Source organism: Colobus angolensis, unplaced genomic scaffold, assembly GCF_000951035.1.
Source record: "Colobus angolensis palliatus isolate OR3802 unplaced genomic scaffold, Cang.pa_1.0 Scaffold94, whole genome shotgun sequence".
Lineage (NCBI taxonomy): Eukaryota > Metazoa > Chordata > Mammalia > Primates > Cercopithecidae > Colobus > Colobus angolensis.
Window position 1 is genome coordinate 9,339,635 of NW_012123376.1, and position 17,065 is coordinate 9,356,699.

The window sequence follows — 17,065 nt, forward strand, 5'->3', positions numbered from 1 at the left end:
GATTTTTGTACCTATGAAAAGTCAGTGATAAAACAAGATGTCTGAATTGCATTCTTGTGTGCTTTATCAGCTGGTGAAGCCTCAGATAAGATGCCTTCTACAGACAGTAAGCTCTATGATCTATTCCAGGAAAGGTGATTTCTTAGTTCTCAAAGTGCCATCATCTGTCTTCTTCCATCTGTCAGACCAGGACATGAACTAGATCAGAATTATTTTCTGATATGAGGAGCATTTCATTTCATCTTCATGAAGTTAACTCTCTGAAATATGTCTCTTGGATAATAAATATTTCTTTAAATCATTATAAAATATTTTTAAATGTCTATTTAATGTAGAAACTTTAAAGTTTATACTGTTTAAAAAATTAAAAAATAGAAGCCAAGGACTATTGAGGACCACAATTACAAATTTGTGGAAGCAGAAGTACTTTTTTTGAAATACATGTAATTATATGAATATAGAGCCTTGATGACTGATGTAAAATGGCTCATTCAGGGCTAAATATAAGAATGATGATACATAATTATCTATATCACTAACACACACACGTGCTCTCACACACACAGGCTCAATAGAAATAAGTTTCAACATAATATAGAACAGTGCTATCATTTAAATTATTTGAAGATTGCCCAAAGTCTCTTATTTTTACTACAAAAGTTTGTCTGCTTCCTCTTTCTAATATTTTTTTTTAAGACTATTTTTAGGGCAGTTTTAGGCTGACAGAAAATCGTGCCCAAAGCACAAAGAATTCTTATATACACTATCTTATTGAACACAGTTTTCCCTACGATTAACATTTTGCATGAGTGTGGCATCTATTACATATGATGAACCAGTATTGATGAATTTTTATGAATAAAATCTATAGTTTATATTAGTGTTAACTCATTGTGTTTTATGGTTTTTTTAAAAAACTAGATAATAAAATTTTTCTTTTATTTCTTTTTATTTCTCCTCCATTTTGTTTCAATACACATTTTTAAGCAATCGTTGACTATAATAATTTCATTGAAAAAGTTATTTCAGACTAGCAATTTGTTCATCATCTTTAACATTATATACATACAATAATGTATTTCTGATATTTGTGAGCCTATGTATAAGTTTTAGAAAAATTAATGTATTTTTTTCTAATTGCAGGCTGTTTTATTGTTCTTGAATTTTAACGTGTAGGCCAAATTGTATTAGACAGTAAGATCCTCCCACGTGTGGGAAATTTTGCACACATTTTATTTTGAAACTTTCTTTCCCTCTCTGCCCTAGACAAAAATGAAAAGGCAATTCTGTGTACATCGTTTAGATCTTAGAGTCAAGAGAACTTACTAGTGTTTACGTTTTCATCTTCAAAAAACATATTGCTACTATTTTAGGATGTTTACCTTCTAGATTGCTCTATCCACATTTAGAACATAATGCTTGAGAATATCATGCCTTCTAAAGTAACTACATTTTTTAGAGCAATTCAATATTTTACAGAAGCTACCTAAACTTACAGAAGCTTTTGACATATAGAAGTTCTTGACATATGTTTGAATTTTATATTTGTATCCAGAGGAAACAAATTATCCCTAGTACACAAATAACTGAGATAGGTGACTCGGTAATGTTTTCAAAGGACAGACTAACTAAAAATCCATAGGGCGAGTAGCAGTTATCGCTGAAATGTAGGAGTGATTTTTGTTTCAAATATCAGACTCAAAGTCGCAGTGGCTGTCTGAAATAATAGGTGGGTTAAAAAAAAAATGAAGTCCAGCTACTTCGACTATTCAGAGCAAAGACTCTTCTACCCAGCAGAAAAGAGATATAAAATCTTACTCATGTTTACTCCAACTGGGTTAGTTTCTCTGTTTCCTTAAGATCATTGTAAGAACACTGATTCTAGCAGAGTAGAGTAATAGTTACATATTACATTTTTCAAAGTGAGAGAGGCTTAAAACATATTTTTCTCCAGCTTATCAAGACGTCCGTGTTTTTCCATCTACTGATTAATGCTTATTAAAACTTCCCAAAATATCTTGATATTATTTCCATATCTGTTACTTTTCAATATATATGTTGAAAACGTGTTTCATAAGCTTTTTCTCAGATTTCTATGATTCAAAACCCCTTATGAAGTCCATCACTATTCATCACATTATCTCATACCATACTGCCTTTACTATTATTACTAAATTTGTGATCCAAAAAGAACATTTCTGCATATAAGTTGAGAATAAAATTGAGACTGATCTTTATTTAAAGAACAGAAATTATGCATGTCAATGAGTGCTGTCCTTCAAATTTGTCCTCATTCATAGCTACACTTAATATTGTGATTTCTCAAAATATTTTGGAATTTCACTTTTGTAATGGTCCTCAAATATAATTTTTAAGCTACTGAAGAAAATGTGCCATTTTTACTTTATAATTTCTTTTTTAAAAATACTGTTCACTACTACTAATGTATTTTAGCTGTTTCAAAAAAATAAAAGAAAATCAGGTCATGAAAGGCAAAATGTTGACCCCTTGAGGCTGTGTCCTATAATATGCAAGGTCTCAAAACAATTCAAAACTACAAATTTGACAACTTTAAAGAATCTAGTGGTATTACTGCCATAACATATGAATCAGTAAGTACCTAACAAAGAATAGAATAGATACTTTATAAGATTTCTGTTAATTCGGGATGTGTTTTTCTCATCTTATAACCACAATTGCATATGATAAATTCTACACTCAATGAAATATTTCTAAACAAGTAATTTTTTGTTACCTGGTCAGGCTATGTGTTGCCTGGCACCGAACATAGCCGAAAAGGGCTTTTTTGGACTATGACATGTATCAGAATTTATCTTCGTTAATTTAGGCTTTTTGAGATTCAGTTAATAAAGTTTGGATTTTATTTTCAACATTAATAAGTAAAGATCTCAGATATATTTGACAATTTTACTGTCTAAAAATATAAAGTCTGCATTTTAAGACACAAATAGTATGTTTGTATTGGTATTTGTGCATCAGTTTTGTTACATAAATATGTAGAGACCTATACATATGTTCACAAATGTATATATACATTTTATCTACATCCTAAACGTATCTTTATTTTGTTCTTCACTTACATAACTGGAAGTAAAGAAATAGTGCTTGAATATTGTACATTTCTAATCAAAATATTTCAACTGCAAACATTTTTATTGACACCCTTTGAGAAAATTAAAAGAAGTCCAGTTGGAATACGCTTGCACTTCACAACACAAACGTTTTTCACAATACCATTACTAAGAAGAAATAAATGAATTTTTCATAACTTTCTTTTTTTATTTGGTAGTTAACTACAGACACAGCTTTGCATTGGATAGTCAACCCATATGGATATTTCTGTTTACTTAACTACCTATATCTCTCTGTCCATCCATTATCTATCTGTCCGTTCATATCATTTATTAATAAGTCTAAGATTTAAGATGAAATTCAAAGGATGCTTTTTTGTGTCCTTTATATGGCTAGAGACAGTCCTTTCCAAATCTATTGTTTCCCCTCTGTCCTCCATTCTAGAAAACATTTCTCAAATATATGTCATGTTTTTAGTAGTGTCTGGAGGAGAGAATGAGGTAATATGTCAATAGTGTCATTGTCATGTTCTTGCATGCACATGTTTCCATACCCTGCAGTGTAATTACCATCTTTACCTACATTTTGTAGACTATGCATGATCATGCACTTTCTCCATACAAATTAATCCTCTCATTAACCTACTGAAGAGGATCAAGTTCTTTAATGTGACTGCTTATTTTTGTGAATCCTATGCTAATTAATAGTTATATGGCTGTCTCCTTGAATCATAGACTAGAAAGCTATGCTACAGGGACACATCATTCCCATTGACGTTTTTCTTTTTTTGCTGAAAAAGATGTGACTGATGGCTCAGACTTAATCATAATCCATGATCTTTTTCTTTATTTGCTGAAAAAGGTGTGACTTATGACTCAGACTTAATCATAATCCATGATCTGTCAGTGCTATATATTCATTACATGATCTAGCACTATTGCAAAGAGCTTCTTACTCCTTCACTATTTTTGAGGTCAGGAGTTCGAGACCAGCCTGGCCAACATGGTGAAACCCCATCTCTCCTAAAAATACAAAAATTAGCTGGACGCGATGAAAAGTGCCTGTGATCCCAGCTACTCAGGATGCTGAGGCCAGAGAATTGCTTGAACCCAGGAGGTGGAGGTTGTAGTGAGCCAAGATTGTGCCATTACACTCCAGCCTGGGAGACAGAGAGAGACTCCAGAAAAAAAAAAACAACAAAAAAAATCCAAAAGTTAAATAAATGAAATAAAACTACATTGTGTGACATAAGATCAGTTGAAACAGATTATGCTACATTATAGGTGCAAATTAACAATCCTTCATGAGCATTTTTTAAACAACCTTATTGTGCAGTAATAATACTTCCCAGAGACTTTCTGCAGAGATCACTTCTTCAACCCCTCTATTTGTGTTTCATTCTCCAACTTGGAATAACATTATCTGTCCTTTAAAGGCTTGAATTACTAGTTTTCATTCTTACTAGGTAATTACAATCTTTTCCTTTTTCTGTAATACATGAGGAAAGTTTAAAGCATGTTTAGATGTGTGTGAGAGAGAGTGTGTGTGTGTGTGTGTGTCTTTGCGTGAGTGTGTGCCTGTTTAAACTTTTTTCCCCATCAAGTGGCCATAGTCTAAGGTTAATTATTGTATGAAATTGGGGCTATGTCCTAAAAGTTGCAACTTACTTTGAAAACGTGGCCTACTTTGGTTTTACAAGTCTTATTTTGTATAGAGAATTATTAACAAGGGGAATACTAGGGGGATTCCCATTACTTCTTTTGTAAAATCTACTACAGAGAACTGAGACAAATTCTTGAATAGTAGACACTGAATCAGATTCCATTTTTGTCATAAACATTGACAAGAGGTTTATCCCACATTTTGTAGTGATACATTGTTATCCAAAGTAAAGCCTCCTTTTTCTAAGACCATATGTTGTATCTCTGACGTCTATATATTTACCTAATAATAGTGATAATTTAATGTAATTTGTAATTAAATTGCTACAAACATCACGTATGCTGATTTTGTAAATATGGTAAGGGTAACTTACTTTGTCAGTTGGATTTGTTTTTTCGACAAAACTAAATTGGAAAGGACTCTTGCTGGGTTTTTTCCTCCATATTTCTGTACATATCATTTATAGATGCAAAATTCTGCTTGCAGATTCAGGAACAGCTGCTCCTGTTTAATGTAGTCATTTTATATTTCGTATGCTCAGATAAAGTACCACATTCCTACTGGGCAATGAGAAATAGGTTGAGGACGTTTCTGATAGCAGGAACTAATAAATAAGAATGTAAGAAGCAAATCAACAACAATGCAGACAATTTTTAATCCTCTCTGTTTGCTTTGAACCCCTGAGGAGGCTTATAAGGGTAGGGCGATGTCCCCAAACTATAAAGGGAAGTTAAGGGAAGTTGATTCAGAACCTTTTTTTCTTTTCTTTTTTTTTTTTTTTTTTTTTTCCTCTAATGTCCCACAGAGGAAAAAGATGTAGAGGAGAGTTTTGTTTTGTTTTATATTTATTTCAAATGTTTAAATTGAAGCACCAAGACTACACCCAAAAGGAGTACACAGTATATTTTTCTCTCAAGTTTCTTAAATCTACCAACTGTTTTTTCACATGATAAATGCTACTTAACTGAAATCATAAGAAACAAATATCAAATCACAGTATACTACTTATCACCATATGACATTAATATGAGTCATCTACCACAGGGAGTCCTAAGAGATATTTGATGCCCTTTACAAATCCCAGAAAAAATGCAGATCCTTAGTTTGAGGAACTCATTTCACAATAAGACATTTACAAATCAAACAGGCCAAGTTTAAGTCCATGTGAGTTTTCCACACACATGAAAACAAGTCTCCACAACTAAGCATGCAGTTGAGTAGTAAGTTAGAACGAAAGCTGACAGCTCTATCCTGAAACGAAGCAGTTGCTTAGCAGCAGACAGCAAACTGGTTAAAAGAGCAGTAAGTATAGTGCAGACAAACTCCTCCACTTCCTCTGAAAATACTGCTTGACTTTAAATGACCAGTGATCATCTGCGCCCAATTTCTACTTTATATAACATGCATAAAACTAGGAATCAACAAATTCTTGTTAAAATTGCTGACACCTTCACATTTATCAAATAGGATCAGTGAAGTTGTTGCATATGTTTCTCAAACACAAACTGAACCTTCCCATTTGCCTCCAAATATTCCAAAATGTAAAAATTCAAAGAGGAAAGGAGGAAAGGCTGACAGCTAGTGGAATGTTATCATGTTTCACTTTGCAACTTCTAAAACAGGGCAGGGCTCTTAAAAGTTATTGTAGAGGAGACAGGGGACTTTTCCCATGAGAAATCACACTGAAGGATGGACAATAATATTTCATTTCTCCTCTGTCCCATTTAGATTTCCTATATCAATTCTGGCTAACTCATCTTCATTCGGTAAATAAATATTTATTGTAAGTTCATAACATGTCATGTGTATATGTTCCTCATAAAAATTTGCTAGTTTTGATTTCATCAATCATTATTTCATTATTTGAGGTTGTTAATACTTTTGTAACTACCTAGATGAAAAAAAATTGCTCATTAAGACACGCAAAATTCACAAATATTCTGTTTCTGAGTCCAGAATGACTCTAGCAGTCTTTGATATTTTTATATTCCTTTTATTTGCTATGTTCACAAATTGGCAGTGAATATTAATTTATGGCTGAAAAAAGATTTTTTTGCAGGTTTTTTTGGCATAAACTCAGATACAGTCCCCTTGCCTTTTTCTCCTACCTAGATTTCTGCTGATTAATACAGTGAAAGTCCCCCATTCACGCACTGACCTTGCGTAAGTCTGCATAGTTTGCAAGATTTAGGAGAGAATGACATTATGAAAAGGTGACACAGCTGCTAGTCAAAACAGTCGTCAGGACTGATGGCAAGGAGCTTAATGAAATTCTACTTTTTAGAATATGATCTTATTTAGGAAGTTGTGGAATATAATATTTGTCTTGTTGATCATTGTAGTATTAGCATCTAGAATAGTGTCTAGCATATAGTTGGTACTCAATAATTATTTAAGTGAAGAGATGAATGAGCAGTACTAATACCTTTATATTGGAAATCAGAGATTGTAGTTTTTAGTTTGGTTCTCTCATTGAAACCTACATAGACGAGTCACTTTACCTTATTTCCTTCTCTAAAAAAATGTAACAGGCTAAAATAGAAAATTAAAAATTAAATTTCTTTTTTTTTTTTATGAGATGGAGTCTCACTCTGTTGCCCAGGCTGGAGTGCGGTGGCACAACCTCGGCTCACTGCAAGCTCCACCTTCCGGATTCATGCCATTCTGTCCCCTCAGTCTCCCGAGTAGCTGGGACTACAGGTGCCCGCCACCACGCCAGGGTAGTTTTTTGTATTTTCAGTAGAGACACGGTTTCATCGTGTTACCCAGGATAGTCTCTATCTCCTGACCTCGTGATCCTCCCGCCTCGGCCTCCCAAAGTGCTGGGAATACAGGCATGAGCCACCACGCCCAGCCAGAAAATTAAATTTCTAAACAATTTCCCACTCAAAAAAGGATGCAATTTCTACATTAGTGGAGCCATTTTAACATAAGTACTTCCAATAAACAGTATAGAAAATTAAGTCAATTTTCGAGCTACAAATGATAAAATGACTCATAAAAAAATTCTCAACTCATAAAATATTTTATTTATCATCACTAGAAAAGTGTATGTAATTTTACTCTTCAAAATTCTTTATTGATAATGAACACACATAGGTACTAGTAATTTCCATAAATCATAAATTCAGAAACCTTTTCTTAAGGTTTGATTCTCATCTTTCAACCACGAATGAAGTACATGTGTGTATTAATATTTGTTACCCTTAAGTGGAGTCTGCACATATTCAGAGTAATAGCAAATTAGGCCATAACCATAGATCGCTTTTTGAGTCCCATTTACTTTACTTTCTAAATCACAATGAGTTTTGGATTTTATTAAGAGGAAATGTGTGCATGCATTGATTTTAGATGGTAAGAAGCTATTGAGGAACTTACCATAGACTATCTTTATGACAGTTACTTATAAATCACAATTAAATTGTGTTCTTATAAAAATAAGGAAGTTCAAAATATTTTTAGTGAATGTTATAAGAAATATGCATGTTAAAATGCAGTTTCTGGTCTCTATATTTCTTAAGCCTCTTTGGAATGATTTCGTTTGCTACTTGGGAAGAGATATATATGAAAATATTTCAAATAAAGAAAAATCAAATCTTTATTGGATTTATGCACAGATAAAGCAAAAACATGTTTGAATATAAAATTTTACCATGGCTTTGTATTTTACTTAATCATGAGTACTTTCTGGATGGTGTGTGTGTGTGTGTGCGTGTGTTTGTGTGTGTGTGTATTTATTTAGCAATAGACAGATACATAGATATACAGTTAGAATGATAGATAAATAAATGACATATTATTTCTTAAGCTTAGCAAGGGAATTAAATCAAAATTAGGTACATTTCAATGAGAAGATATTTAAAGATTCTCTCTGCATAAAATCATATTTAAACAATTACAAATAACTGTTTTTTTCTATTTTCATAATATCAGTGTATAACATTCCTTTGGACAATAATTATTTTAAATGTCAGTCATTAATTAGATAATCAGTTTATTTAGTTGGTAATAATTGACTTAGTTCTAGACTCATGTTGTTATCATGTTACTTGAGAAGGCAAGGATCTTTAATTGCAATGATTAAAAAACTAGGTAAAGAAAGTGAAGAATGGAAGTGAGAATAACAGAGAAGGGATCAGAAGATTGTTTGGCATTCCTTAGCTCAAGGGAAAACCCATATACCATATATCAAATGTTTCTGTTCTTTTGAATTAAGCTCTAATTTTCTATAAGTGATGAAGATAAACAATTAAAAATTGGGATATGTTTTATTATTACAAAGATAATTTGTGGAAATTTTAGTGTGGTCAAAATAACATTTTTTAATACCATCATCACATGACCAAACAATACTACTTTAAACACTTGGTATATGCATGGTTAGAAATTAGCTTATGCAGATTCACACATAAATACACATGAAGAAAAACAAAATTCAATTTATCAAAATATTTATTAACCTGGTTTTTATCTTTAACAATAGATTATAAATATTTTCTATGCCAATACATATTAATTAACATAACTGTTAGTATTGTCAATACTGAACACAACTGTATGGTGTAATCTTTACACGATATTATATAACTTATTAATCATCTATTAGACATTTTACTGTTTTCTTACCTTTAGACTATTTTATGCAGAAAACAATGAAATTTACCCCCAAATCCTTGCACATAGGAATGTCTCTGAATTCATAAGACTGAAATAGTAGGCTTGAATGTGACTCATTGACTTGTGCATGCTATTCTATACCAGTAAGAAATACATAAGAGAAACATTCAAGCAATAATTGGGATTTCTTAGGTGACTCATTCTTTCAGTGACTCTTGAAAAACAATGCTCAGTGCCGGACATGCATATCTTCTTTAGGCATCTTGAATGTTCCTTCTTTTGCTTTTGTTCTAAGCTGCAAGAAAAAAGAAGTATTGCAGAGGTTCTTGGTGGTGTTTCTCAAACTCAACCAGTGTGTCACCTTCTGACTTTCAGGACCCTGTACACACCCATGTGTGAAGACATGGCAGTATTAATTGTGTAGAGTAGAACTTCTGATACAAACATTGCCTAATCAGAATTCATAGCGGCAGTCCTGACCGAACATAAAGTGTGGAAGCCTTAGTAGTTAGTTCTTTCATGCTATTCTTTCTCAAGCCAGCCCAGAATCTGGATATAACCTATGATAAATCAGGTAAACAAATGTGGCATGCAAACAATAACCAAACAGGAGGAGTAATAATAAAAATATTTCCCACAGGAGAAAATTGAATGGGCAAGAAATAGACTTAGGAAAACAAAATGTAACTGCCCAGCTCTGGAGAGGCTGAAGGAGTCTTGTTGTAATATGTGGCGTCCCTCTTCAGCCAATCAGGATTTGACTGCATTTATAACCCAGACTGAGCTTATTTCCATAAAGATGAAACAAGATGCAAAATTTTTGGAGGCAGTAAGTAAACTCTTTTTCCTCTGAATATGCCTTTATAGATATACTGGAAGGATAATGGACAAGTCTTCACTTTCTCCATGGAGAAAACATATATTCCTGGTTTTTAGTCTTTCCCACCCCACACTAAGAGCTGTGTCACCTCAGAGAAGGCCCTGAGTTGACAGGATCAATAGGGCGCATGGTGAGGCATGCCAAATTCTGTGGATCACATATTTCTCTTGTGAACGAGGTGGGAATGAGGGAATCACATATTTAAAACCAGCCAAACATAGATAGACCATAAGCTTTAAAAATGTAGTTTTTAATTTCAATAATTACAGCTACTTGTTTTTGACTATCTCCTATGTGTCAAGTATTGCATAGCAGGAACACTGTCTACTATGTGTCATGTATTGCATACCAGGAACACTATTTTTAGCCTTTCAACACCTCCACAGGCAAGGTGTTATTTTCTATTTCTCAAAGCCAGGAACTCATTCAACAGCCATGAGGTCTGGTTCCAGCTTCTTTTTAAATTGGTGCTCTGCAGTTCAACCAGAGCAAGTTACTGAGCCCTTAAACACACCAAAAATCCTTGTTTCCTACATCTTATTGGTCTTTGTTTTTCTGCATGTCAGTTTACTCAGTTCGTCTCCTTACATCTGCCTTGATAATTCAGATATTCTTTTGCTTGCATCAATCATTATGATGATAAATTAAAGATGGGTTTGTTTCATCAATTTGCTTCATACCATAATATCCATGTACTGATTCTTAATCCATACACATCACCACTCTCCCTCCCATCAGACTGATAAATTGTGCACAAATCTGCCAATTAAGACTTAAACGTCTCTGAGTCAAATTAATTCAGAAAGATTTTTATTTTTTATTTTTTTATTTTTTTTTTTTGAGACGGAGTCTGGCTCTGTCGCCCAGGCTGGAGTGCAGTGGCCGGATCTCAGCTCACTGCAAGCTCCGCCTCCCAGGTTCACGCCATTCTCCTGCCTCAGCCTCCGGAGTAGCTGGGACTACAGGCGCCCGCCACCTCGCCCGGCTAGATTTTTGTATTTTTTAGTAGAGACGGGGTCTCACCATGTTCGCCAGGATGGTCTCGATCTCCTGACCTCATGATCCGCCCGTCTCGGCCTCCCAAAGTGCTGGGATTACAGGCTTGAGCCACCGCGCCCGGCCCAGAAAGATTTTTATAAGCCTCCATTGTTTAAACATTATATTACTCCAATTTACAGTGTATCATTTCAAATAATTTATAGTAAACTTACATTTTTCTTATTCTTACTTATAAAATGTTAAAGAAAAATAGTGTAGTGTATGTGAAATGTACTATAATAAGCTATATTTGAAATAATTTTGGAAAACAATGTTTTACTTTTGCTTTTCAGTGTAATCTTTGTACCAGGTATATAGTAGATGCTCAATAAAAAAATTGTTCTACGGACAACCTGCAAGAACTGCAGGATTAAGGTATAACTAGTAGTGCATATTTAAACATTCATTATGAGGAAGAAATATTGTCATTAAAACAGTATTAACTATGTTTAAAAATATCACAGATGTATTTTTTTTTCTTTTTTACTTCTGTCTATGAAACATAAACTTCTTAATGGCTTAAGGGACTTCCCGAAATGCTTTACAAAGATTCAAGAATCATTTGTTTCATTGCTTTTCTCTTAAATCTTGACTTTTTTTTTACTCACCAGAGTTAAGAGGTATTCCTCAAGAGATAATACCAAAGATACATTAAAATCTATGAGTTTTTAGTAGATCAGTCACTGTAAAAGCTATGTTTGGTAGTCGTCCATAGTTAGCAGTGTGTTTCCTAGTATAGTCTTTATCACAAAAGGATATTGATAGGTTGAGGGCGTATTGAAACATAAATAACAAATATTTGTATTATTGACTTTCCCTGAAGAGTTAAATATATATAAGAGAGTAAACACTACAATAAATACTCATGTAGCATCATCTTTCTTATCCAGGAAGAAATACATATCGGATATTAATATTCAGGCTTAGTTTGCCTTCTCTATAGCACTCACCTAGGCACGTTTCAAAACCTTTGAGAAGGGAATGATATTCTTGAGATACATGTGCATGAAGGTGAAATGTGTTACAATAGAGGCAATTAGTACTATTTATGATTATAGTTTATGTGATGTTGGCATCAGTTCATTAAAAATGTACTGAACTATCAACTCATTTCACACAGATCATTGAGCAGCAGTAAAATGATATCATTTCTTCTCCATTATGACTCTGAGCTGGATTCGAACCAGTGACTCATAGGATATAGGCTCTCTTCGGTTGTCAGTCTATAAGTATGCATTCATGGAGTTTCAGTATACCTATCTATACCATTTTGTTTCTAACTGTGATCCTTTTTCTTTGAAATGGATACAATCTATAAATTGTCTCTTGAAAAGCACAAATTTTAGGTACTAGAAAATGATTATATTATACATTATATACTTGCATATTATATATTTTTTGATATATACATTCATCATTTTATTAATTCTGAATTTAAGTGGTCATATGTGGCATGAGATTGAAAGGTCTTTTGGCTGCTAAGCAGAAAGAAAACTAGGTTTATTCAAATAACACAAATGTACTGCTCGCATACAATTCTCTAAGGCCTAAATCTCCACCTCACATAATTATAAATATTTTCAGGGATCATAGCAGCTAAAAGAGCATTTTCCAAGAGAACTAAACTTGTCTGTGCTGAGGAAACATTAAAATTTATTCATTATTTTTTATAAAATAACTTTTTTTGTAAACATTACAATTTATTGAAGTTACCATGTATACACTTTAGGTCATATCTGAGAGTGACATTGTGCAAACAGATACCAAAGTGATATTCCAAATACCTTTCAACTAGGATATTCTGTTCTACTAGCAGTGTAGCCAAAGACTAGAGTGATATCTGGGTCAATGGGCAAGAATAATTTCTAATTTAATCTCTTTTAAAATACAGTCTTATTTTTATGTATATCAATGGCAATTGCATGGAACTTGGTTATTTAAAATAATAATTTTACCACAGCTAGCTCAGTCAGTAGATCCCGAGACTCTTCAAATAATAATTTTCATTAATTATTCCAGTATTGCTTTAGGGACACTCATATGGGTACGGTGTCCTTTAAAAATAGCAGGTGGGCTGGGCATGGTGGATCATGCCTGTAATCCCAGCACTTTGAGAATCTGAGGTGGGCGGATCACCTGAGGTCAGGAGTTCAAGATCAGCCTGGCCAACATGGTGAAACCTCTTCTCTACTAAAAATACAAAAAATTAGCCTGGCGTGGCCGGGCGCAGTGGCTCACGCCTGTAATCCTAGCACTTTGGGAGGCCGAGGTGAGCAGATCACGAGGTCAGGAGATCGAGACCATTCTGGCTAACATGGTGAAACCCCGTCTCAAATAAAAATACAAAAAATTAGCCAGGAGTGGTGGTGGGCGCCTGTAGTCCCAGCTACTCGGGAGGCTGAGGCAGGAGAATGACGTGAACCAGAGAGGCAGAGCTTGCAGTGAGCAGAGATCGCGCCACTGAACTCCAGTCTGGGCGACAGAGCGAGACTCCGTCTCAAAAAAACAAAAAACAAACAAACAAACAAAAATTAGCCAGGCATGGTGGTATGTGCCTGAAATCCCAGCTACTTGGGAGGCTGAGAGAATAGAATCACTTGAACCCGGGAGGCGGAAGTTGCAGTGAGACAAGATCGCGCCATTGCACTCCAGCCTGGGCAACAAGAGCAAAACTCTGTCTCAAAAAAAAAAAAAAGAAGAAGACAGGCGGTACTGTAGGAAATATATTGATTACAAATGTTATCCTAAAAACATCAAGTAAGCGCAGTGTCTGGCCATTCAAAAGAAATGAAATGTTGTATTTTCTAAGTATTTATTTAGATTTATCAAAAGCATATTTGCATATTTCATCTTATTTAATTTTTTTTTCTGTAATTTTGTCGACTAGTATGAGTTTTGTTTAGTTTTGTTTTGCCTCTCTTGTTACACTTTTCAAAGCCCCAACTTTAGTGTTAAGGTCGTGAATTATACAAGATTGAAATTCTTTTTGGTATTTTGCTGGTTGGCCATTACACAGTAAATGGCATATAATTAATACTTGTTCTTAGCTTTGTTCCTAGTTTGGTTTGTTTTGCTTTTACATTGTGTCACTTGTTGAAAGTGTTTTGATTTTGTGTTCCACTAGGCCTGTTTTATTTGAGAAGAGTGTTAATCAGCATGTCCTGTGGTCTTCTTTGTAGTCGCAGCGCCGTGTTACGTTTCACCTCCCTGATGGCTCCCAGGAAAGCTGCAGTGACAGTGGTCTAGGAGACCACGAGCCGGTGGGTAGTGGAACCCTGATCTCACACCCTCTTCCTCTGGTTCAGCCACAGGACGAATTCTATGACCAGGCCTCTCCGGACAAGAGGACCGAAGCAGATGGCAACTCTGATCCCAACTCTGGTGAGTCCCCTTCAAAATTTTGATTGCTTGGAGTTGTTCTGGTTTTGTTGTGCACTTGAGTTTTCAACAATAATTGTAGGGTGCAAGGATGAACATCTCGTTGTTTTTTTTTGCTGGCTTTATTGTTATTGTTGTATTCTTTGAGATATACATTTAATATGTTTGATATGATTTTGGCTGTTAAATTGTATGATATGTCTTCATTTTATGAATCATTAAAAAAGAAAAACACATGCTATAAATATAACTGAAAGAAGCCATTTGTTGAAAGATATTCTGATGTCAGAGGATCTTACAAAATTTGAACACATTTTAGAACTGCAAAAATACAGTTAAGTAGAATACAGTCAATAAAAAAAAGAAATATCTATTTGTGTATATAAATGTCATATGAAATTTGATTTTCCAGTGAACACATTACAAAAACAAAATAAAGAATATTAGAGTTAAAGGTATTTTAGAATTCGTCTGTCAGATTTTCTAGTTTTTACCAGAAAATTTAAAAAAAAAAAGGATTAAATTGTGATTAAAACAAGTGTAAAGAGGGGAGATAACAATTTGGGGGTTGTATTTTCTTTATCGTCTACTTGAATTCTTGGATAATTTGTTCTTTTGCTAATATGTTGAGGGGGATATATTTGTCCAAAACTTTTATTCTTCACAGACCCATACCCCACTCCAGAAATCATTGCCCATTCCAAATAAACATTGTTGGGGGGTGTGTTTTCCTTGGCCTTTGGAGGAAATCTTGGGCAAGTACTAATGATTTTGCTAATAAAAAAAAATGACTACCTTACTTTTATTAAATAAATAAAAGACCATTTCATCAATTATTATCTCCAGTCTAATGACCGTAATTTCTATTTTACTTAAATTCAAATTATTTTCTGGTGGGGTATGTTCATGGTGGGGAAAGCTATGCATGTGTACGAGTAAGAGATAAATAAGAAATTTCTGTACATTTATCTCAATTTTGCTGTGATCCTAAAATTGCTCTAAGAAGTAAATAATGAAAATAGTAATTATAAAAATGCATCTAAACTAATCAGAGCAAAAAAAAAATGTTTTTGCTTGTTTTTGTTTGTTTAACTCGTCTTGAACATGCTCCAAACTGGTTGCATGAAGTGGGAAATTGAAGTATGATGACTTTTTCTTAATTTTCTGCCTATTTTGCTTCTTATTTTTTTGAACATGAAAATATCTCTGGCATTTTTATGGTGGAAGTAGGAATACCAAGAGGAGGTAAAACATACAAAAGGACTTTCTTAACCAGTTCTCTGATAGTAATACAGCATTGGTGTTCTCTGACTTCCAGAATTTTAAACTGCTTCTTTTTGTCAAAAGAAGGAGAGAGTTCTTTCTTAGGTATGCCTCCTCCCAATCCCCAGCATGTCCCCATTTTTGGAAATCTCTTCTCATTGACAAATACAAGGCAGGCAAAATTACATTTTATCTTCTCTCTACCAACAATTTTCTCTACTCAAGGAACTCTTTCAGGAGGATCTAAGTAAACTCCCTGCCAGCTCTGGCTTTTGCTATTTCATGTCCTATACCTTGGTCACATAAAGAAAACATAAGTGCATCTTTTGATTTCACACATAGAGGAGAACAGGACATACCCAAAGAAGCAACCTCTTATTATTACACTGAATTTGGGAGAACAAGAACTATCCTCTTTTGATTTCAAGGTTTTGACCAGTGTAAGCACCACTGAATCTAGGTGATTTAATTGAATCAACCTTCTCTAGACTTCTGTGAAGAGGTTTGTGCAGGTGGAATTCACATAGCTCTTTCAAAACTGTTTTCCTAGTCTCTGACTTTGCCCTATCCAACTTTAAAACATCTCTTGTTGGAGTAAAGCTAAGAGTCTCACAGCTGGTTCCTAACCACGTTTTCTCTAAGTGTGTGTGAATGGTTGACTCCTCTTGTCTATGGACCTCAGACAAAACCAAACAAGAAAGAGTCCCATTTCAAAAATAGTTGCACAAATTGTTTTAGGACTTGTCTATAGAGTTTACCAAAGTCAATTTATAAAGATATCTTCAAAGTATTTGCAGCATGTGCAATTCTAGGTAGAATATTTACAATGAATAAGATTAAGACAATATTTCATGATTTTTTTTTAGCTAGAATAATGAAATATTTTAGATGCATATGCAAGAATATCTGGGTACAGTAAATTTAATCAATGGGTTGCAGAAACCAATGAACACTTGGGTAATTTTCTAGTTAACTGATTGAATTAGATATTTAAAAATTTATTTCAACTAGAAAGCAAAGACAGCTTTTCAAATTTAATAGCTATAGGGATAAAATGAGAGTTATATATTTTATTTGCCATAGAATTTTTTTGTCTGTCAGCCAGGGCCAACAGAGAAGTATCTGAGTAAAGAA

At 33.9% G+C, this 17,065-nt stretch overlaps 1 protein-coding gene across 1 annotated transcript in view; it reads left to right on the forward strand.

The window, feature by feature from the left end:
* PCDH9 (protocadherin 9) overlaps positions 1–17,065 on the forward strand; it is a 959,605-nt gene that overhangs the window by 578,568 nt on the left and 363,972 nt on the right. Inside the window, exon 4 of the mRNA XM_011932165.1 lies at positions 14,470–14,671. Within this exon, the coding sequence (XP_011787555.1) occupies positions 14,470–14,671 (202 nt within the window). The remainder of the gene's footprint in view (positions 1–14,469; positions 14,672–17,065) is intronic.